Source organism: Carassius carassius, chromosome 37 (assembly GCF_963082965.1).
Source record: "Carassius carassius chromosome 37, fCarCar2.1, whole genome shotgun sequence".
Lineage (NCBI taxonomy): Eukaryota > Metazoa > Chordata > Actinopteri > Cypriniformes > Cyprinidae > Carassius > Carassius carassius.
This window is the reverse complement of record NC_081791.1, coordinates 8,007,510-8,031,435: the sequence shown is the minus strand read 5'-3', so window position 1 is coordinate 8,031,435 and position 23,926 is coordinate 8,007,510. Positions and strand designations below refer to the sequence as shown.

Genomic DNA, 23,926 nt, shown 5'->3' with positions numbered 1-23,926 from the left:
CGACGCATGCGCAACACAAGACTTTAGTAAAATGTAATAAAATTTTGATTAATTTTAATACTCTCCTACCATAACTTTTGCGTCTGAAAGTGAAACTACTACAAATGTATATTCAATAAGCGTGTGCACGCCTTTTGCGCCAATTCATCACTGCGCATCTTTAGTATCTGACAGTGCAATGTTAACGCCAAAAGACGGTTTGCGTTCAATTCCTTTGTGCAACGCAATACTTATGCGAGAGTAGCCTACGCAAAAACCATTTTAAAAACACCCCACCATCTCTCTCTAACATCTCTGTATCCCGTAGGCTACTGCTTCACATAACATACATAGGCTACTGTATGCATAGCTGCATACAAACAATAATAAAACATATAATAATAAAAACGAAAAAGCTGAAATTTCATTGATTATAATATTCCAAAGTTTAGGCCTGCATACGCTTGATTACAGCAATGTCATGAGTTGCATCAATGTATGCTTGCAGACTTTTGTGATAGTTGTCTAAGAGTTCCAGAATTATGGTGCAACTATTGCTGCCTATTTATGGAAACATGTTTGTTATATTGGTTAAAGTGTGATATGTGTTTATTGGTTAGGGTAATGTTCTCATGCTCCAGAGTGCTCAGTCTCTGGCATCACACTTCAGTGACAGATCTTGCAGGCGTCAACACTCCTACAATGTCTGACATCCACTCACTAGTATACAACTGTATACAACTGCTTCAGTATGTACAGCAGTGTATAACCGTGCGTCACCGTCCAGGACTCCACTGTGATCATCCAACACACAACAAGTGCTGTAACTCTATATTATAATTAGCCCTTCTTTTACAACCGCACCCAGAAATACTATTTCAATGAATTTCAATGTTATGTAACAAACGGGCTAAGATGCTAATTATTATCTTAAATATTTTTATGGCAATGGTTTCCTAATCTATTTAAACATTATAATAACCTAGTAGAGGCCACAATCTTCACTTGTGTTAATTGCTATTGAAGTGTGATGTAGCAATATTAGGCTTGGCATAAAATATTAATGCGTCCTGCAGAAAAATCTATTTAAAAATCTATCTGATTTAAATCTATTTGCTAAAATAGATCAAAAACTATAATAATATTTTTCCTCTAATTTTTGTAGAATTATTATGCATGCATATGACCTTATATTAGGTTTTAAAAATATATTGTAAACTGTCCAAGCGGTGAGATTTATTTATTTATTATTATTATTATTTTCAAATTATTGTAGCTGATTTTTTTTTAATTTCTTTTGGGAAAAAACTTTAAAGCTTAAAATAAAAATAGCTTGCTATCCACAGAAAACAAATGTTGGCTAAAAGGCTACAGACTAGCTACTTATACTCAAAAACTAAACTGTTATTGTTCAATTTTCAGCTCCACAACCAGATATTAAATCATCACACAAATTCCATTTCATAACAATGGCCTAATATTGGTTTTATTTGCCTACAGAACCTCTACTGACCCTTTCACCATTTATATGCTTGCATTCAAGTGCAAGAGCACTACCTTGTGGAAAGGGGTGAATTATTTAAAACACCCTGCAGGAAAAATGAAAATGCTTCAAAATAGTAATTTATTTATTCATGATTATGATGAAATATCATCCAAACGTTCAAACAGTGTATATAATGCCTGAAATGTGGTGTAGTAATACCTCAACAACAAACAGTTTAAAAAAATGACTTAAGTCTCTTTTGAGTTACATTAAAATATGAGAAAGCACACTGTTTGGAGTGTCTTAGACAGAGATAAGCACAGAATTAAATAACTCGCCCTCACAAACAAGGCTTTCCATTCCAGCTTTCACGATTTTCAGTTCGTTAAAATGCAAAGAGCAGCAGCTCTGTGATGATTAATCTGTCTATTCACTGAGCTGAGGTAGGTATAGCCTCAGAGCACTGATCTCGGATCAGCTCTTCAAGTTATATCCTAACAGCTATTATGTAACACTGAGGTACATTAACCTGATCCCGATCCAACCTTACTCCTCTCGTTTAAAAGGACTCAGTGCCTAGAGCTCTGGAGAACCATCGAAGGATGAAGATCCAGACAGCCGACATCCTGTCAGTTTAGTCTGGAGCTCATTAGAGGTCAGCATCATCTGGTCTTCAGTCTCTTTCAGGACTTTGATGTGTGTGATGAAGAGCAGGTAGAGCAGAGCTCCAGAGAGGAGCAGGCTCATGCACACGGCTCCCAGAAGCCCCAGCGTGCTGTAGGAGCAAAAGCAGGAGCAGGGCAGGAAGGCCATAGCCAGAAGCAGCAGCAGTAACAGCAGAGCACCCAACACCAGACGTATGGCTTTGTCCCGCAGGGCCTCGGTCTGACACAGGCCTTCCTTCACCACTGCATGCGCCTCTGTCACCACGTCCATCTGCTCTGATACAGCCAGTGCTGGAGGAAGACAGGAACATACAAAATAAAATCAGTTACACATATCATTTGCTTACATTGAAATCAAAATATCAAGATTCTGTGATTCTTTTTTTCCTCTTTAAAAATATTGGTTTGATCTTTCTTGAACATCATATTGATGGGAGTGACATCATAGACTACCATTCAAAAGTTTGGGATCATAAAATTTTGTTTTTGAAATAAGTCTTTTATGCTCACCAAGTTTGTGAAAACTGTAATATTGTGAAATATTATTACAATTTAAAATAACTGGTTTCTATGGGAATATTACGATGGCGTTTTAGTGCCACGTTGAAAAAAAGAAAAAAATAATTCTAAAATAACGAGATTAAAGTCATTATATTTCGAGAATAAAGTCAAAATATTATGAGAATAAAGTTGAAATGTTTCAAGAATAAAGTCGTAATAGGCCTACTACGAGAATAAAGTGGAAATATTATGAGAATTAAGTTGAAATGTTTAAAAAATTAAGTAAATATGTTACGAGATTAGTCTAAATATTATGAGAATAAAGTCGAAATGTTTCTAGAATAAAGTCAAAATATTATGAGATTAAAGTCAATATATTACGAAATTAAAGTCTAAATATTATGAGAATAAAGTCAAAATATTTTGTGAATAAAGTAGAAATATTAATAAATATTATTCACATAGCCTATTTGGAATTTTCACAGGGAAAACGGTTTAATTTAATGAATTGTTTCATAAAAATACAGTGATCTGATCATTAAAGAGCTTGAAAAACACATTATTGTAAGACGCATAACTTGTTTCGTTATAAAACAGATTTTGAAAGCTGAGACATTAAAAGTAGGTCTATCAAAAGCATGAATTACTATTGGGTGGCTGGCGCACTACAAATTACGAATGCAATGGAAGATATGAAATATTATTTCCAAGCATACTGTCCCCGCGAGTATGACACATGGTATTGATTTCTGCTAATAATCCCACATATATTTATAGTGTATTTAAAAAAAAAAAAACGTTAAATAAGAGAGCTACAGCGCCCCCCGAAGGAATGTCGATTGAGTGTGTGAGCTGATGTTAAGATAAAAAGTTTTTCCTGTTCAGTCTGTTAATAAATATCATATTCTTGATATTAAGCTGTTTCCGCGAGTCTTTAAAACGGACTCTTCCTCATCCCAGTAAAATGATGCGGCCGCTCGGACACAACAATATTCAAATCAATCCCGGTGGCCTGCAACTTCTCCCGGTGCTCTCAATCCGGGACATTTGCATGTGCAATAAAGGGCTAAATCCTAGAAACATTTCAACTTTATTTTCGTAATATTTCCACTTTATTCTCGTAGTAGGCCTAAAAAAAAGAAATCTAAAATAATGAGATTAAAGTCGTAATATTTCGATTTTAATCTCAAAATATTATGACTTTAATCTCATTATTTAAGATTTTTTTTTCAACTTGCCACTAAAACTTCGTTGTGGAATATATTTAAATATTAAAATGTATTTTATTCCTGTGATGTGAGTTTTCAGCATCATAACTTCAGTCTTCAGTGTTACATGATCCTTCAGAAATCATTCTGATATACTGATTTGCTGCTCAAAAACATTTATAATTTTTCATTAATTATAAATTATATTATAATGGAAATATTATAAATTTTACATGATTATTTCATCCCTGAAGTCTTGTTGTTATCATATAAAAAAAGTTAGTGTAAACTGTTATAGGAGCATATACATATACTGTGCAGTAAATTCAAATAAAAACGTGAAATTTATAGCGTAGTTACTGTAATGCCAATTATTTTGGCAAATACAGCTTTTGCTTGCAATTTCCATTTTCAGTGTTGAAGTCCAACAGTGTAATTAAACATGATAACCACACCAAGAGTTTATTTATTTATTTGAAGTTAAAACATGAATGAAACCGCACTGCTGGTGTCATTCAGGTCTTATTAGAAGGCAAAATCATTTCTGAGATGGTAAAGAACTTTGTAAAAAAAAATGTGCACAAAACATACAACCGAAACCTACATTACTATTCAAACATCGCTGAACTACCTTTATCAAACTGTAAAGACATTCATATTGTTACAAAACACTTCTATTTCAAATAAATGCTGCTCTGTTTTTTTGTTTTTTGATCATCTAATCAATATATCAGAATGATTTCTGAAGGATCATGTGACATTGAAGACTGGAGTAATGATGCTGAAAATTCAGCTTTGACCACAGGAATAAATTACATTTTTAAATATAGTACAAGAGTTATTTAATATTTCAATAATATTTCACAGTAGCATTAACAAAACCCTAAACATAATTACTGTGATTATAATTGTAAAATAAACTATAAAAGTTGTGTATTTTTGTACAAGCCGTACAAAACCATATCTTGTACCAATGATTAAAGGGATAGTTCACTCAAAAATTACAATTCCCCCATGATTTATTCACCCTCAAGCCATTCTTCTTTCAGATGGTAAATGGACTGCATTTATATAGCGCTTTCAACAGACCACATGGCCATCCAAAGCGCTTTACAATTTGCCTCACATTCACCCATTCATACACCGACTGCGGTGTCAGCCATTCAAGGCGCCATCCAGCTCGTCGGGAGCAGCTGGGGTTAGGTGTCTTGCTCAAGGACACCTCGACACTTGGTCAGGTGGAGCCGGGGATCGAACCACCAACCTTCCGGTTTGTAGACAACCTACATGAACCACTGAGCCACTGCCTCCCCTTGACCTGGCTCTTCCAAGCTTTAAAATGGCAGTGAATGGGTGTTGATTTAGAAGCAAAATAAAGTGCATAAATCCATAATAAAAAGTGCTCCACACGGCTCTGGGAAAACAATACCAAGGATGTGAATTAGAAGTACAAAACAAGGTTTTGTAAAGAAAGATGTTGGAGAATTTCAATATATGCCAAGAGGGGGTTTGGTTCTCCTTTGCTGTAAACAAAACTTGATTTTCACAAGACTAGCATTTTCTCTACGCTTACGTCCCCCATCCTCCGCTAGACGCCACTTTCTCTTGAACGCTTGTACAGTTAGCAGATGAAGTTTTAAATATGAGTATTTTTCTTATACAAATGCATCGCTTCACTTCAGAAGGCCTTTATTAACCCCCCAGAGCCATGTGGAGCACTTTTTATGATGGATGGATGCACTTTTTTGTGCTTCAAAATCTAAACCACCATTCACTGCCATTATAAAGCCTGGAAGATTTAATATAACTACGATTATATTCGTTTGAAATAAGAAATTCATATACATCTAGGATGGCTTGAGGGAGAGTAGTCATGGGGTAGTTTTCATTTTTGGGTGAACTATCCTTTTAAGAGTCATCGTGAGAGTGTGTTGCATCTGAAGCAGGGTTTCATTTGTTATACTGATGTGAAATGCATGTTTTTGCTGTTCTGAGAACAACATCTGAGTACTCACGGCCGCTCGATCCATGCTGTCTGCTGTCCTCTGAGAGCAGCAGGGACAGTTCAGCAGTCAGAGCCTCGTGGTCAGAATAAGGGAAGGGTTTATCAGCCACTGGACCCTTGGTGGTGGAGAGAGACTCACACTTCACGGTCACTCTCTGAGAGCCCTGTACAAGAAAAATAACAAAAATAAACACTAATGTTCAGTATGGCATATAAAAAAGCAATGTGAAAAACCGTCACACATTTTATTTCAGGACTCTTTGATGAATAGGAGGTGCAAAAGAAGAGCAATGATTTGAAATAGAAACCTTTGCAACATTATAAACATCTTTACTGTCACTTTTGATCACTTTAATGCATCCTAACTGAATAAAACTATTAATTAAACAAAAATTTGTGTTGTCCTACATACATTGAATATCTTCAGAGATTATTTTACCTTCATGAGAATGTAGTCAATTCTGATGCCCTTCTCAAAAGGAACAAGATCATGGTTATTTGTGAAGTGATTGTCTGCTATTAGTGTGTGACCATCTTCACAGCCCTGCCGAGAGCAACACACAGTGACGATTCCGATAAAAACTGGACACGCAAACAAACTGAATAAGCATGGAACAGGAAGTGTGCTCACATCAAAGGTGTCTGTTTCAGTGTAGCAGTCTCTGAGCCCCGTGTGGGACCTGAGGAGACGGTTTCCCAGGTCCTGAGGGTGCATGTTCAGATCTCCTCCCAGAACCACTAGATCTGCTCCACAGGACGTGTGGCTAAAGAGGCCATACGGTATGAGTTTACTAAAAGCATGTGACCTCTTTTCTCTATGACACATTAAGAAAACACACTTTCTCTTACCGCACGAACTGCAGCAGTTCCCACGACTGCACTGTTCTGTGGGGCAGGTATTCATCTTTAGCCCTGGAGTACTCTGCGTGTAACTGAGAGGAAAGCAGTATCATTACTGAAGGTGCATTGTCTCCAGTTACTCGTTGGGAAGAACACACCTCAAGACCTACTAAAGCCAGATCAGACTTTAGAGAGAGTGACTTACATGAGTAACATAGACGTGCGCCTTTAATCCAGAAATGTCTACAATGACCAACCCGACGGCTTTACCTCCGAACCAGTCGCCATGGCGCAGCTGAGATGACCACACACACACACACACACAAAATTTAATGATTCTTGCTGTGCTAAAACTTTGTTACATGAATCATTGTATCATAAAGAAACAAAAAAAATTCAGATTCCTCTACAAAAGCTAGTCACATTATGGCCCTTGTGGACAAACAGAGTACATAATATACTTTAAAATAATTTAAGTGCAAACTGAATGTAATGTTTTCATACATGTTCATTTCAATTTAATAAAAATGTTTTCATAGTTTAAATTCATATTAAAGGCAATTAGCTGAACTTAAAGTATAGTACTTACATTATGTATATATTTACATGTAATTAAAGTGTAATGATGAATATATATATATATATATATATATATATATATATATATATATATGTGTGTGTGAAAGTGAAGTGACATTCAGCCAAGTATGGTGACCCATACTCAGAATTTGTGCTCTGCATTTAACCCATCCGAAATGCACACACACAGAGCAGTGAACACACACACACACACACTGTGAGCACACACCCAGAGCAGTGGGCAGCCATTTTTATGCTGCGGCGCCCGGGGAGCAGTTGGGGGTTCAATGCCTTGCTCAAGGGCACCTAAGTCGTGGTATTGAAGGTGGAGAGAGAACTGTACATGCACTCCCCCCACCCACAATTCCTGCCGGCCCGGGACTCGAACTCACAACCTTTCGATTGGGAGTCCGACTCTCTAACCATTAGGCCACGACTTCCCTTCCCTTCCCTTCCCTTCCCTTCGTTGGTGTGTGTGTGTGTGTGTGTGTGTGTGTGTGTGTGTGTGTGTGTGTGTGTGTGTGTGTGTGTGTGTGTGTGTGTGTGTGTGTGTGTATGCTTGTGTGTGTCGTTTGTGTGTGTGTGTGTGTGTGTGTGTGTGTGTGTGTGTGTGTGTGTGTGTGTGTGTGTATGCTTGTGTGTGTCGTTTGTGTGTGTGTGTGTGTGTGTGTGCTCTTGTTTTTGTGACATATCAGGACACAACTCTGTATAATGACATGGGTATGACACAGGTATTACAAGGAGAGGGTGACTTATGAGGACATAACCCATGTCCCCATTTTTCAAAACGCTTATAAATCATACAGAATGAGTTTTTTTTTTTGAGAAAGAAAAAATGCACAAAGTTTCCTGTGAGGGTTAGGGTTAGGTGTAGGGTTGGTGAAAGGCGATAGAATATACAGTTTGTACAGTATAAAAGCCATTACGCCTATGGGATGAACCCACTTTTTTAACGTGTGTGTGTGTGTGTGTGTGTGTGTGTGTGTGTGTGTGTGTGTGTGTGTGTGTGTGAGCCTGGACCACAAAACCAGTCCTACAATATTTGGATGAGATACACATATTTTTAAATCTGGAATCTAAGGGTGCAAAAAAAAAAAGAATTCTTAGCAATGCATATTACTAATCAAAAATTAAGTTTTGATATATTTACGGTAGGGAATTTACAAAATATCTTCATGGAACTTGATCTTTACTTTATATCATAATGATTTTTGACATGAAAAAAAAAAATGAAATGAATGAAAATGAATCATTTTGACCCATACATCTGGTGCTTTGTTTGGCCGAGGCTTTTCATAGACTCTCTTCTGGTGATGTGCAAAGGCCACACTCTAACAAACAGTGATAAGCAGTCAGCTGCTCACTATCATAAAATAAACCTTGACAGGCTAATCAGAATCCCAGTGTGCAGACATATTACATAGAGATGAATAGATGAGTAAATACACTGAAATTAAATATAAATTTGAGTTTACATTATGAAGTGAAAGTGACATACAGCCAAGTATAGTGACCCATACTTAGAATTCGTGCTCTGTATTTAACCCATCCAAAGTGGCACCTAAATCGTGGTATTGCCGGCCCGAGACTCAAACCCACAACCCTAGGGTTAGAAGTCATACTCTCTAACCACTAGGCCACAACTTCCCCAAGAGAAGGGACACGGGATTGGATCAGAAATAAGAGAATGTTTGTTATTATCAATCTATAAACAACAATACCAGATTTTTTTTTCTGCTGACTTCCACAGGCACATTGTTACAGCATGTAAAAAAAATAAACTATTATGTGAAAAGAAAGAAACTCCGGAGTGATATAAGAGAAATAGTTTGAAACTAGCAGCACTATTTAGGAAAAACAACAACAAGAAAAATCAGTTATATAGTTTAGTGGCATTATACATAATATTTGAAGGCAGATTGACCAATCAGAATGAAGTACACAGAAATAGCTTACCATATATGGGTAACCGTTGAGAGAGTATTGGTAGAGCAGAGCGTCCTGGATCCTGTGTCTGGAGAACATAGCAAGCCCACTGCCGATGACTCCACTGTCAAAACATACCAGAACACACAGATACTAAATAACATTTGTCTTCAGGTGTCTCTGGCTGGAAGCAATCACATAGCTGCATGCACTTTTCTAGTATTAATAGGGAGACTGCAGACAAAAACCTTTTATTTGACTCTCAAATACACACTTAAGACTAGGGTTATTATCTATGTTGAGTAGTCCTAGAAAACGTACTCGGTTACTAAACGTAACCTCGGATCTCTCTAGAAGAGCGAACGAGTACTGCGTCTTAGCTAAGACGCTACGGGAAAAGTCTCTTTTCACGAAATACTGAAGCAAAAAATTATCCTTAATTTTGTATTTTTGTAAAGCGCATTTGCAGCAGTACACAGCCATAGGCGAGACGGCTCGTTCGCTCATTGGCTTGTTCTGCGGCAACTGCACAGCCTATCGAGCACAGGCTGATGAAACATCAGACCAATAAGGGCGCTTCCCGCCCTTCTTGCCACTTCCCGCCGAAACGGGTGTGGCCCAACCTATAAAAGGAGCTCGAAAAGTCTGACTCACCTGATTTATTTCATCGCCGAAACGAACCAGAGTGAATCGTACGCACGGCAGAGAACGCAGTACTCGTTCGCTCTTCTAGAGAGAGCAGAGGTTACGTTTAGTAACCGAGTACGTTCTCTTATGAGAGCTCTCTCGTACTGCGTCTTAGCTAAGACGCTACGGGAACCCAATGTAAAACGCCGTGCGTGCAGGGATCACACACCAATAAACGTGAAGCAACGCCCAGGATTTACAGTGCACAGTCACCTGAGGGACTCACAGAGAGTCCAGGACAGAAAAGGGAAAAAGCCCTCCGTCCTATATCTAGCAGCATCCGTAGATGCGGCAATATGAATTCACACAGCCGAGGCAAGGCCTGACCAATGTGGCAATGCGAGTCTTATGCAATACTGCCCATATAACAGTCGGCAGCGCATAGCGCTCGTGAACTCAGAATTCCCCTCAGGGCCCTGATTCGACTATACCGACAACAGCCTTGCTTGCAAGGCGGGGACCTCCAGGTTATAGAACCTGATAAATGTAGACGGCGAGGCCCAACCTGCCGCCATACATATATCCTGCAAGGAGATCCCAGTAGACCATGCCCATGACGAGGCGACGCCTCTTGTGGAGTGTGCTCTGACGCCCAACGGGCACTGAAGGCCCCTGGAAGCGTAAGCTAACGCTATGGCGTCAACTATCCATCTGGATAGAGTCTGTCTCAAAACAGCCATTCCCTTGGAACGTCCACCGAACGAGACAAACAGCTGCTCCATCTGCCGAAAGACAGGGCAAAGAAGACTCGAGTCTCCATCCTCCCCTGACACTGGCAGGGCAGACAGGGCAATAACCTGAGCCCGAAATGGTGTGTTGAGGGATTTCGGCACATAACCGTGCCTAGGTTTGAGTATGACCCTTGAGTCATTGGGCCCAAACTCCAAGCACGACTGGCTCACCGAGAGCGCGTGCAAATCACCCACACGCTTCACAGAAGCGAGAGCCAACAAGAATACTGTCTTGAACGACAGATGCTGAAGGCTAACCGATTGGATAGGCTCAAAAGGGGGACCCTTCAAGGCCTCCAAAACCGCCGCGAGGTCCCACATAGGGACTGACGGAGGTCTGGGAGGATTCAGCCTCCTAGCTCCTCTGAGGAACCGGATGACTAAATCGTTCCTTCCTATTGACTGACCGGACATCGCTTCAGAAAACGCCGCGATGGCCGCCACATAAACTTTGAGCGTGGATGGGGCTCTGCCCTTATCCAACAGCTCCTGTAGGAAGGAGAGGACCTCCGTCACCTCACAACTAAGGGGTGAATAACCTCGAGCTGTGCACCAGCTGGAGAACACCGACCACTTCGAGGCATACAGACGTCGTGTCGACGGAGCTCTAGCCTGAGTGATGGTATTTAGCACTCCCACTGCGAGATCAGCGGGTAACTGTTGAGCGCCCACACATGGAGGGACCACAACTCCGGTTGAGGGTGCCAAATCGAGCCCCTGGCCTGCGAGAGGAGGTCCCTCCTCAACGGTACCGGCCACGGGGCGACATCTGCTAACTGTAGGAACATTGCCTCTGGACAGCCTGTCTGGACCCAGATTCTGCAGTCCAGGCACATGCACTGCTCTCAGTGAGCGCACGTTGCACTGAGCCCAAACCAGGAGGCGTTCCGTCAGCCTGCACAGGTTTCGGGACCCGAGACCGCCCTGGCGATTTATGTAGGACACCACGGACATGTTGTCCGAACGGACTACGATGTGGTGATCCTTGATATGGGGACAAAAGCGCGTCAGCGCGTTCTCCACTGCCAGCATTTCCAGGCAGTTGATATGATGGAGCTTTTCCCGTTCTGACCATAGGCCAAAGGACGGTCTGCCTTCGAGCAGCGCTCCCCATCCCGAAGTGGAGGCGTCCGTCGACACCATTTTCACACTCGGGGAAGTCCCCAGGCTTACACCTGATCGGTACCAGCCGTTCGCTGTCCAAGGTGCTAGAGCCGCAACACAGCTCTGATCGACCTTGAAATGCAGCCGGCCAGACGCCCACGCTCTGCGCGGCACCCAAGCCTTCAGCCAGAACTGCAGGGGGCGCATGCGGAGCAGGCCCAGCCGCAGAACCGGAGATGCTGAGGCCATGAGACCCAGCATCTTTTGACAGTGTTTGAGCGACACGGTCGCGCCGCAGCGGAAAGAACTCGCTGCGCGCTGAATGCCCATCGCGCGCTGTGGTGACAGCCGCGTCGTCATGGAACACGAGTTCAGAACTATACCCAGAAACAGGATCGACTGACTGGGGTTCAGCAAACTCTTCGCCCAATTGACACTGAGGCCGAGCTTCTCGAGGTGATCGAGTAAAACGGCCCTGTGGTCCGCTCGTGATCGGGCCAGAACCAGCCAGTCGTCCAAATAATTCAGCACTCGTATGCCTCTGAGTCTGAGAGGAGCGTGCGCTGCATCCATGCACCTCGTAAACGTACGAGGAGCTACGGACAAGCCGAATGGCAGGACTGTAAACTGGTATGCCTGGCCCTCGAAGGTGAATCTCAAATATCGCCTGTGGTTTGATGCTATCTGTATTTGAAAATACGCGTCCTTCAGATCTATTGACATGAACCAGTCCCCTCTGCGAATCTGCGCGAGGAGCTTCCTTGTCGTGAGCATTTTGAAACTGCGTTTCATTAATGCCTTGTTCAGCTGTCTTAGATCCAGTATGGGCCTGAGACCCCCCTCTCTCTTGGGCACCAGAAAGTATCTGCTGTACAGCCCCCCCTCGCTTTGAGCTTGAGACACAGGCTCTACAGCCCCTTTGCTCAACAGTTTTGATATTTCGGCCAGAAGTATGTGTGCTACTTTTGTTTTGACCGTAGTTTCGACGCGCGCTGAAAAGCACGGTGGGCGTCGAGAAAACTGTAGCGAGTAGCCTCTCTTTATAATGCCTAGCACCCAATCCGAAACCCCTGGAAGCGCTGACCATGCATCTGCATGAATGGCTAAGGGCTGGATGCGAAACGCTCTCTGTTGACTGGGCAACGGCGGCGCTCAAGTGTGCTGTGCATCTGAGGTGGGGAGCGCGCTGATCACAGCGGGCAGATCGCTCTTCCTCGACCCCGTTCCGGCGCTTAACCGACTGGGGGGAGGCTGAGCGGGTCCCGTGGGACTCAATATATCTGCGAGTAACCGTGGGCTGCATGTGTGCACATTTACCACTTTCGACCCGCTGTCTGCCTGTGCAGAATGTACGTGCACGGGCCTCGTTTTTACAGAAGCCCCGCGCCGTATGTGACTTAGTGTATGTGGGCACTGGGATGTGGGCACGTTTACTATGCGGCGCGCTCGACCGATCTGTGTCGATCTTATGTGCGCTAGCCCTGTGTGCAGGGCTGTGCTTACATGTGGAGATGGGCACTGGGTAGTGGGCATCGTCACTGCATTTATAGCACCATCGGCCGTGGCCGGACGAGCGTGCACGGGTTTCGTTTTTACAGAAACCACATGACGCGTGTGACATAGTAATTGTGGGCACTGAGGGGTGGGCACGCTTACTATGCAGTGTGCGCGACCGACTTGAGTCGACATTATGGGCGCAGGCCCTGTGTGCAGGGCTGTGCTTACATGTGGAGATGGGCACTGAGGAGTGGGCATCGTCACAACATTTATAGCACCATCGGCCGTGGCCGGAACACCAGAAAAAACACTCTTTTTGTGAAACATCTGGGTAGCCGTGATAACGGCTTTTGTGTGCAGGCAAGCGGGCACTCGTGCAGGCTTGCACATTGCAGAAGACACTGAGGCAGTCACAACTCTTGGAACTGAGTTGTAAACTTGCGTTTACTGACCTAATAAACTCCTTTGGAGTCAAGCAAAATGTCACCGGGCCCACTCATCGTTTTAATCATACACTAGATCTAATTATATCGCATGGAATCGATCTTACTGCTATAGATATTGTACCCCAAAGTGATAATATTACAGACCATTTCCTTGTGTCGTGCATGCTGCGTATAACTGATATTAACTATATGTCTCAGCGTTACCGTCTGGGCAGAACTATTGTTCCAGCCACCAAAGACAGATTCGCAAATAACCTGCCTGATCTATCTCAACTGCTATATGTACCTGTAATGATATAAACCTTCATATTCATCCGGAAGAAGGAGGCGGGAACATCAAAAACATTTTAATAACAAAATAAACACAAAAACAGCGCACCAGCCACTCACGGACGACTGGTGCGTGTAAATAAAACCCAAAACACAACTAAAAGCCCAGGCCTGGTCCTCTCTCGTCCTTCACTGTCGTCGCTCCAGTTTTATATCCTTCCATCTCCTCCATGGGCCTCGAGACCGGTGGGTCGAACAGGTGTAGTTCATCTCCAATCACTCCCCCGGCCTCGCTCCCATGTCCCTCGGCCCCGCCCCACTCGTCACATACCCTCATCGCCCCTCGCAGGCCGGGGGGTACTCCTGAGACTGCGCTCTACCCCCCCCCCCCTCCCTCCGGGGGGGCCGCTCACGGGGACCTGCGGGAACCTGGGGGTAGGACAGACGAGGTGAGAGAAAAGGAGATGGAAGGAGGAGCGACAGAGACGAGAGAGGGGAGAGAGGAAAAAAAAAAAATTCCGGTTCCCAGACGCACCACTGCTCGGCCCTCCACCAGCTGGGCGATCTCCTCCGCGGTGCCTGGCGGTGGCACTGGACGGCCCTCGGCGGACGGCACGACACTCCTCCGCCGCCCGGTGGACGGCGACGGCTCCTCCGGTTTTGGGCAGCCGGCAGGAGTCCCCCGTTCCCTGCTCCTCCCCGTTCCGGCGGATGGCAGCAGGCTCCGGCCACCTGGCGAACGGCGCCGACTCCTCCGCTCCCTCACGGACGGCAGTCGTCTCTCCACATCGTGGGCGGCCGGTAGCGAGCTCGCCCGTCCCCGGCAACTCGCTCCAGCCCACCGCCTCGAGTGTCCATGGCGGCACACTCCTCGCCAGCTCGATGGCACCGCGGATTCACCACAGCGGCGAGGGATCTTCAGCAGCGCGTCCCTCCTTCTCCCGGGCTTCGGCACCACTGTAATGATATAAACCTTCATATTCATTCGGAAGAAGGAGGCGGGAACCGGCGGACAATCAAAAACATTTTAATAACAAAATAAACACAAAAACAGCGCACCAGCCCCTCACGGACGACTGGTGTGCGCAAATAAAACCCAAAACACAACTAAAAGCCCAGGCCTGGTCCTCTCTCGTCCTTCACTGTCGTCGCTCCAGTTTTATATCCTTCCATCTCCTCCATGGGCCTCGAGACCGGTGGGTCGAACAGGTGTAGTTCATCTCCAATCACTCCCCCGGCCTCACTCCCATGTCCCTCGGCCCCGCCCCACTCGTCACAGTACCCAAAAATACACATGAATTAGACGAAATTACTGACAACATGGGCACATTAATACATTAGAAGCTGTTGCCCCCATCAAATTGAAAAAGGTTAGAGAAAAACGTACTGTGCCATGGTATAACAGTAATACTCACACTCTCAAGAAAGTAACTCGTAGTCTTGAACGCAAATGGAGAAAAACTAACTTGGAAGTTTTTAAAATTGCATGGAAAAACAGTATGTCCAGCTATAGACAGGCTCTAAAAACTGCTAGGGCAGAGCATATCCACAAACTCATTGAAAATAACCAAAACAATCCAAGGTTTTTATTTAGCACAGTGGCTAAATTAACAAATTATCAGACGCCACCTGATTCAAATATTCCACCAACGTTAAATAGTAATGACTTTATGAATTTCTTCACTGATAAAATAGATGTTATCTGTTTCTGATGCAGAAAAGCTAGTTTATGCATTCATGACCTCTAGACTGGACTATTGTAATGCACTTCTAGGTGGTTGTCCTGCTTCGTCAATAAACAAGCTACAGGTCGTCCAAAATGCAGCAGCTAGAGTCCTTACGAGGTCAAGAAAATATGATCATATTACCCCAATTTTACAGTCTCTGCACTGGCTACCTATTAAGTTCCGTATCAGTTACAAATTATCATTACTTACCTATAAGGCCCTAAATGGTTTAGCTCCTGCGTACCTAACTAGCCTTCTACCACGCTACAACCCATCACGCACCCTAAGGTCACAAAACGCTGGACTTTTGGTAGTTCCTAGGATAGCAAAGTCCACTAAAGGAGGTAGAGCTTTTTCACATTTGGCTCCCAAACTCTGGAATAGCCTTCCTGATAATGTTCGGGGTTCAGACACACTCTCTCTGTTTAAATCTAGATTAAAAACGCATCTCTTTTGCCAAGCATTCGAATAATGTATCTCTTAAATTGTGAGTGTAGTTGCATCTGCATTTTTATTCTTTAGCTTGGGTTAAACTAATTTTACTTCAGTTTCAGCAGCTATGCTAATGATGTCTCTATTTTGTTTCTATGTTTTGCGTAACTAGGAGTTACACAAGCTCCAGTCTGGATCCAGAACACCTGAGAAGAGATGATGCTGACCCTCAGAGGACCCCAGATGATCCTAACCTTGAATCAACAAACAGAACTAACAATTATTGCTAAATGTGTGACTGCATCATATAATTACTATTAATTAATAATATTGATAGTTCATCATCTAGCTGACTACGTCTTGTATTATTATTATTATTTTTATTTTTCTAAAATCCTGTCAAACGTGCACAAACTACTAGCTACTACTAAATATTGTAGAAACATAATTTTCTGTAAAGTTGCTTTGTAACGATTTGTATTGTAAAAAGCGCTATACAAATAAACTTGAATTGAATTGAATTGAACTGCAACAGCGGCACGCTTGGGTGAGAGCTCGGCCGCAGCGGAACTCGAACACCGGCGCTTTCCCAGCAGTGCTAGGATGCTTTCGGGGCTTCTGGCTTCACCGCAATCCTCTGCCGCGGCGCGATGACGCAGCAGGAGGCGGTGGGCGTGACTGAGAGCTCTGTGGGGCCAGTCTAGAGCGGCTAGCTTCAGAACTGGAGCGCTTCGGCAAGAAGTGCTTGAACGCCTGCGAAGCTTTCTGGTCCTCGGCGAATCTCTCCACAAACTCGTTGACGGAAGATCCGAAGAGGCCGGCAGGAGTTAGCGGCGCATCAAGGAACGCAGCGCGCTCAGACTCCTTGATGTCAGAAAGCGTCAGCCACAAATGCCTCTCAGCCACCGTAGCGGAAGCCATAACCCATCCCATGGCCTGTGCAGCGGACTTAGTAGCGCGGAGGGAGAGATCCGAAGCACTCCTCAGATCCGCGAGACAGATCGCTTCAGGTCCCATCTCATCCAGCTTGCGGAGAAGATCGCCCTGGAAAATCTGTAGCGTAGCCATGGTGTGCAGCGCAGACGCAGCCTGCCCAGCAGCAGAGAATATCCGTGCGAGCAGCGATGACGTCATGCGGCAGGCTTTGGATGGCAACGCCGTCCAAGAGGGCGGGCAAAGGTGCGCTGCTATAGCCTGTTCCACCGGCGGAAGTGACAGGTAGCCTCTGTTCTTAGCACCGTCCAGTGTGGAGAATGCTGGCGAAACAGATGAGCGGATTCTCGCCGAGAATGGAGCGTCTCAAGCTTTCGCCACTTCTTCGTGAAGTTCAGGAAGAAAAGGGGCGTGCTTTGATCTTGAGGAAGAGCGCTCATCCGGAAGATAGCTACCATCCAGCCGGGAACGTGAAGGGGGCGCTGGTGCAGACCACTCAAGGCCGAGGCTCGCCGCGACCAGCGAGAGTACACGCATCAGCTCCTTATCGATATCCCCCCGTCTGCTGGGCCTCTGAGCAGCGGGCGCGAGATCCACGGAGCTCGCCCAACCCTCACTGCCCGAAGCAAGCAGAGAGCACGTGTTTTCCTCCGAAGTGGGCCTGAGATCCACTTCCTCAGATGACGCGTCGGCAAGCAGCGGACGCTGAGCATCGGGAAGCGATGCAGGGGAGGCTGGCTAAGCGGAGGGAACCGGCGAGCTCGGCCGAGCTGGAGGCGGTTCTGGTAGGCGCTGCGGCGCAGCGGATGATGCAGGCTTCGAGAAGGATGCCAGGCAAGTCCTCAGAGTCACCATAGGCATTAACTCGCAATGAGGGCATCCGCCGTCAGCGAGCGCGAGCGCTGCATGGTCCTCACCCAGACATGAGACGCAGATGACGTGATTTATCAGGTTCTATAACCTGGAGGTCCCCGCCTTGCAAGCAAGGCTGTTGTCGGTATAGTCGAATCAGGGCCCTGAGGGGAATTCTGAGTTCACGAGCGCTATGCGCTGCCGACTGTTATATGGGCAGTATTGCGTAAGACTCGCATTGCCACATTGGTCAGGCCTTGCCTCGGCTGTGTGAATTCATATTGCCGCATCTACGGATGCTGCTAGATATAGGACGGAGGGCTTTTTCCCTTTTCTGTCCTGGACTCTCTGTGAGTCCCTCAGGTGACTGTGCACTGTAAATCCTGGGCGTTGCTTCACGTTTTTTGGTGTGTGATCCCTGCACGCACGGCGTTTTACATTGGGTTCCCGTAGCGTCTTAGCTAAGACGCAGTACGAGAGAGCTCTCGTAAGAGAACGTACTCGGTTACTAAACGTAACCTCTGCTCTCTCTAGAAGAGCGAACGAGTACTGCGTTCTCTGCCGTGCGTACGATTCACTCTGGTTCGCTTCGGCGATGAAATAAATCAGGTGAGTCAGACTTTTCGAGCTCCTTTTATAGGTTGGGCCACACCCGTTTCGGCGGGAAGTGGCAAGAAGGGCGCGAAGCGCCCTTATTGGTCTGATGTTGCATCAGCCTGTGCTCGATAAGCTGTGCAGTTGCCGCAGAACAAGCCAATGAGCGAACGAGCCGTCTCGCCTATGGCTGTGTACTGCTGCAAATGCGCTTTACAAAAATACAAAATTAAGGATCATTTTTTGCTTCAGTATTTCGTGAAAAGAGACTTTTCCCGTAGCGTCTTAGCTAAGACGCAGTACGAGAGAGCTCTCGTAAGAGAACCTACTTTCCTTTCTTTTGAACATATTGACAGTCATTTGTTTTGTGCTGATATATTAAAGGAATAGTTCACCGAAAAATGAAAATGTACTCACCCTCAGACCATCCAAGATGTAGATGAGTTTGTTTCTTCATCTAAACAAATGTACATCACTTGCTCACCAATGGATCACTTTCGCACTAATAATTGATTAGTTTATTGCAAGTATGCAGCTTTTCACAAGACATTCGTTGATGGACTGAAGTGGTGTGGATTATTGTGAAGTTTTTATCAGCTGTTTGGACTCTCATTCTGACGGCACCCATCCACTCCAGAGCATCCATTGGTGAAGAAGTGATGTAATGATATATTTCTCCAAATCTGTTCTGGTGAAGAAACAAACTCATCTACGTACATCTTGCATGGCCTGAGGGTAAATGTTGAGCAAATTGTCATTTTTGGGTTAAATATTCCTTTAATACATCCCTTATTTATTCATTTTCTCATGGTGAATAAGCAGAATGTAAAGATTGCATCAAAACCAATAGTGAAAATGTGGGTTAAAGATTTGCAATAGTAATAGCAGATACCACCAATAATGTGAAAAGCCACAGTGTTAACTGTAGATAGTACTGCTTCTTTGAGTGAGATGATTACTAATTCTGCCAAATCATCTTTATTGATTGCATGCTTTTCGCAGATCATGCTTATTTTTCTTGTCTAATAAAGATAAGGATAATATATAAAGGTTACGAGACGACTCAGCATATGATGGAATATTCAAAAAAAGAGGATCTTTTTTAGCTTCTTAAATGGATAGTTCACCCAAAGTGATTTAAAAAGTCTTAATTTATCCACTTATTCAAGTTGTTCCAAAACCATATGCTTTCTTCTATGAAACACCAAAGGAGAACTTCTGAAGAATGTCCAACCTGCTCTTTTCTATATACAATGAAAGCAGACACCAAAATGAAGGGACACCAAACAACTTGAGTTCTTTTGTGTCTTGTTACCAAACGTGACACGCATTTTTAGTAAATAACAACTTAAATGTTGGTCTGCTCCTGACAGAATGCTTTTATGGGCTTCAAAATTTCTCCTTTTGTGTTTCCACGGAAGAAAAAATAATAATACAGATTTTGAACGACACAAGGGCGAGTAAATTATGACTGGATTTTTTTCGTTTATTTCCCGCCTTTTTCTCTCTGGAATGTGTGAGAGCGTCTAGCCGTTTGATCGCTGATCAGAAGGTTTCAAAGTCTCTCTTTCAAAATTCAAATGGCTTTGAAGTACAAAGCAGCATTCAAAGTCCGTAATGTCATGGTGAGTTGAACTGACCTCTTGAAATAGTGAGTATGAGGATGAGAGGAGGACAGCTTTCTCTTCAGGAAAAGGAAATCCCTTTCACTCCACACCTAGAGCAATGTTAAAGATACTTAGATCATCAGTTTATATGTTTGTCTAGCTAGCATTGAAAATTTATAAAAACATAAAAAAAAAGGTTTTTCATATGTGCATACAGTGCAAAGGTTTTCTGGTCTCTTACACTGTGTTCTAAGAGTAAGGATTTTATTTATTTTTAGAAATTACAAAGAGCAGTAAAATATTTTGAAGAGAAAAATTACATTCACTTCAAAAACATTCCATTACTTTTGAAGAACTCATTAACTTAGGCTCAGAGTAATTATGTGTTTTATTGCTTTATTATGAAATCTCTAATAAGGACTGCATTTATTTGTAAAAAAAAAAGTGAATTATTATCACAATTTTAAAAAGTTTTCTGTTTGGATATATTTTAGAATATAATTTATTCCTGTGACATAAAGCTGAATTGACACAGCATCATTACTCCAGTCTTCAGTGTCACATGATCCTTCAGAAATCATTAAAAACAGTTGGTCTGCTTCATATTTTTGTGGAAACTGTGATACATTTTATTCAGGATTCTTAAATGAATAGAAAGTTCCCTGACCAGCATTTACTTTAAATATTATATTTTGTAACTGTGGCGAGTGGGGCGGGACCGAGGGCTGTGGGAACGGGGCGAGGGAATGGGAATGAGCGACACCTGCTCGACCCACCGGTCTCGAGTCCCACGGAGGAGATGGAAGGATATAAAACAGGAGCGACGACAGTGACGGACGAGGGAGGACCAGGCCTGGGTCGAGCAGGTGTCGCTCATTTCCAATCACTCCACCGGCCTCGCCCCGGTTCCCACAGCCCTCGGCCCCGCCCCACTCGCCACAGTTACTTTATAAATGTATTTGTTGTTATTTTTGTTCAATTTAATGAACCCTCACTGAATAAATGTCATTATTATTTTACTTAGCCCAAAACTTTGACTGGTAGTTTAATATGCTTTCCATAAAATTATTAAGCAGCAAAAACCAAATCAGTATATTAGAACGATTTCTGAAAGATCACGAGACACTGAAGACTGAAGTTATGATGCTGAAAAATCAGCTTTGATCACAGAATAAATAACATTTTAAATAGTATTTATTTATATATTTTTTTGCAATATTACTGAATTTTTTTATCAAATAAATGCAGTCTGGTTAAATATAAGAGACACCTTTCAAAAACATGAAACACTTTACCGACCCCAAACGTTGTAACCATCCTCAACCACATATCTGTTTAGGACATGGTGTTATACGTCCATCGGGGAAATGAAGCAAAATGAAGTGCTAAAGCCACAAGGGAACTGAATTAATCCCTAAACACAGTCAGAGGATAAGGGGGTTAAAAGTACAGTAAAACTCACTTCCTGTAACAGGACGATGTCGTGCTGCTCTCGGCCCAGTAATTCTCCGATCATCTCATACCGCTCTGTACAGAGCTGACTGAAGAATCGAATTCCCCTGAAAAACACAAAACTATAGTCACTACTGTCTTGCGGTATACTCACATACAAACCCCAACAGCGTTTACTGTATACACATATGCAATCATTATGCTCCACATATTAACACAGCTGACTTCATAATTTCACAGCTCCACATGGATGCTTTAATAATCTGCTGTGTCATCTAAATTAGAGCAATTAATCTGCAATCAAAGTCTGCATTATTGCGTTCTGTTGTTCTGGAACGTGGCACTGACAATGTTGGCAGAGCAGGAGGCCCCCACTGAACATCATGTGACCGCCACAGCCTCTCTGCTCATGTGCTTTCACCTTCATACTTATACCAAAAACCTAAAACCATTCACCATACACACACACACACACACACACACACACACACACACACACACACAATTTTTGAGAATTTTGTAATATATTTATGTCAAAGATATCTAAAGAGTCTGGTATGTCTGGCATGTCTAGACTAGATTCTAAAAGTTGCATTCAATGCAAAGGTTTTCTGTTCTCTGAACACTTCTTAAGAGTAAGGTTATATAATAGTTCTATGAAAGACAGCAGTTTTTAGCAATACAAAATTTTGTAACTAAGCGATACTAGCTAAAGGGTTACTACTACTACTACATTCCATTCAAAAAATGTCCAGTATTTATGAAGATTTGATTATTTTTAGTGCCATTTGAAGGCCTGGAAACCAATATTTTAAAATTAAATATGTCAGGTTTATTACTGTTAAATAAAACCATAAAAAAATTGTTAGTTGAAATAATATAAAAAAGCTATTTGCCAAGCTACCATTTATCACTTGCATGCACTTCATGCACTAAAAGCTAAAAACTAAAACTAAAGATGAAATAAAAAACATAAAACTAAAAAAAAAGATCAAAAATACTAAAAAATGTAATAATAATAATAATAATTATAATAATAATAATAAAATAGTGAAGTATTCCAAAACATACACAGACACACATATTGCAACACTAATGTGTGTGTGTGTGTGTGTATATATATATATATATATATATATATATATATATATATATATATATATATATATATATATATATGCAACACTCATCAAGTCTTCAACAATTTTCTAATTTGCTATTCTAGTTGAATAGTACTGAATTATAATCCTACAAAAAAGGATTTCAACATCACCAAAAGATACACAGATGTCAGGGCATGTCAAACTTCTCCAGGGCCCCAAAAGACCCTCAGACCGCAGAGAGTTAATGCAGAGTATGCTGAAATATCCTAGAATTAGACAACATTATTTTGCTAAAGCTCAAAAATGAATGAAAAATGATAATTTATCTAATAAAACTACTATATTATCTAGGTAAAAACCTGCATTTTACACTTAGACGTGTGCAGCAAACCCATAAAATATTCACAAGTAAATCCATGCATAATTAACTCAATAAATAAACACAGCGAGTTGCATTTCTCCTCCATTAAAAGCAGTTGACATTGTTTCGGAGCGCTCCCAATACAGTTTTCCGCGCGTGATGTTGACGCGCAAGCATCATCTGAGCTCACCAGCAGTTGAGAGAGAAGACGCGCAGTTTGGAGGGCCGCTCTGTCGCCATGGTGCTGCGCACCTCGGGCTTCAGTCGGTCAGTCGGTCAGTCAGAGTGCGCGAGCGCTTTAAAGTCCGCTGGCTCTGGAGGCGGAGCTTCAAACTGATCCACAGAGCAACCAAACTCAGGGACATCTGAAACCCTGCTGTTTATTCATTCATTCAAACTATTTACATTAACAGTAAGAAATATTTTAAACTACATTAACTAACAGCTTAACAAAAAGAGTTCAGGCATACTTTAGTATAGTCTTTTTATTTATTTAAGTCATGTAAATATCTGCATGTGACTGGGGCTCAAATCGATGCTCCGCTCGCGCTCTTTTTTTTAAGTGTATGAAAGGATTCTCTGCGTATATGCCATAATGCATAGAAACACCTGAGTGCATTATGGGTAATGTAGTTATCTCATTTAATCGCACATATTTTCCTTTATACAGTCTATGATATTTTCCCAGGTAAGGGTTCGATATGCTTACATTAGAGTACGTATATTTATATAAAAGCAGAAGCAGTTTTTCATAAATTTGTTCTGGTCCAGCTCAGACAGTTTAACATTATTACTTTCTCATAAAAATATAAAAAATATAATAACTGTTTTTATCTACACAAAAGTATGGTAGGCCTAATTAAAGGGATGGAAACAAATAGCTAAAGTTGGGCATTACTCAGTAATGATTTGATTTGAGTAATTAATCAATTCCGCTAATG

General features: G+C 42.7%; 1 protein-coding gene across 1 annotated transcript; it reads right to left on the bottom strand.

The window, feature by feature from the left end:
• Positions 1-1,589: 1,589 nt before the first annotated feature.
• On the bottom strand, positions 1,590-23,313 carry LOC132117932 (sphingomyelin phosphodiesterase 2-like). The gene is made up of 10 exons (XM_059527305.1): positions 23,176-23,313; positions 21,532-21,628; positions 20,103-20,179; positions 9,220-9,313; positions 6,890-6,979; positions 6,694-6,776; positions 6,476-6,608; positions 6,284-6,388; positions 5,855-6,008; positions 1,590-2,421 (listed from the first exon to the last, which is right to left on the bottom strand). The coding sequence occupies exons 1-10, from the start codon at positions 23,223-23,225 to the stop codon at positions 2,042-2,044; spliced, it is 1,263 nt and encodes a 420-aa protein (XP_059383288.1). The 5' UTR covers positions 23,226-23,313; the 3' UTR covers positions 1,590-2,041.
• Positions 23,314-23,926: the final 613 nt, after the last annotated feature.

Coding starts and splice junctions, on each gene's coding strand:
- LOC132117932 (XM_059527305.1), bottom strand. CDS start 23,225: ATGGCGACAGAGCGGCCCTCCAAACTGCGCGTCTTCTCTCTCAACTGC. Junction 6,777..6,889: donor CGCACGTCTATGTTACTCAT/GTAAGTCACTCT, acceptor CTTTCCTCTCAG/TTACACGCAGAGTACTCCAG. Junction 6,009..6,283: donor TTGACTACATTCTCATGAAG/GTAAAATAATCT, acceptor TTTCTTGTACAG/GGCTCTCAGAGAGTGACCGT.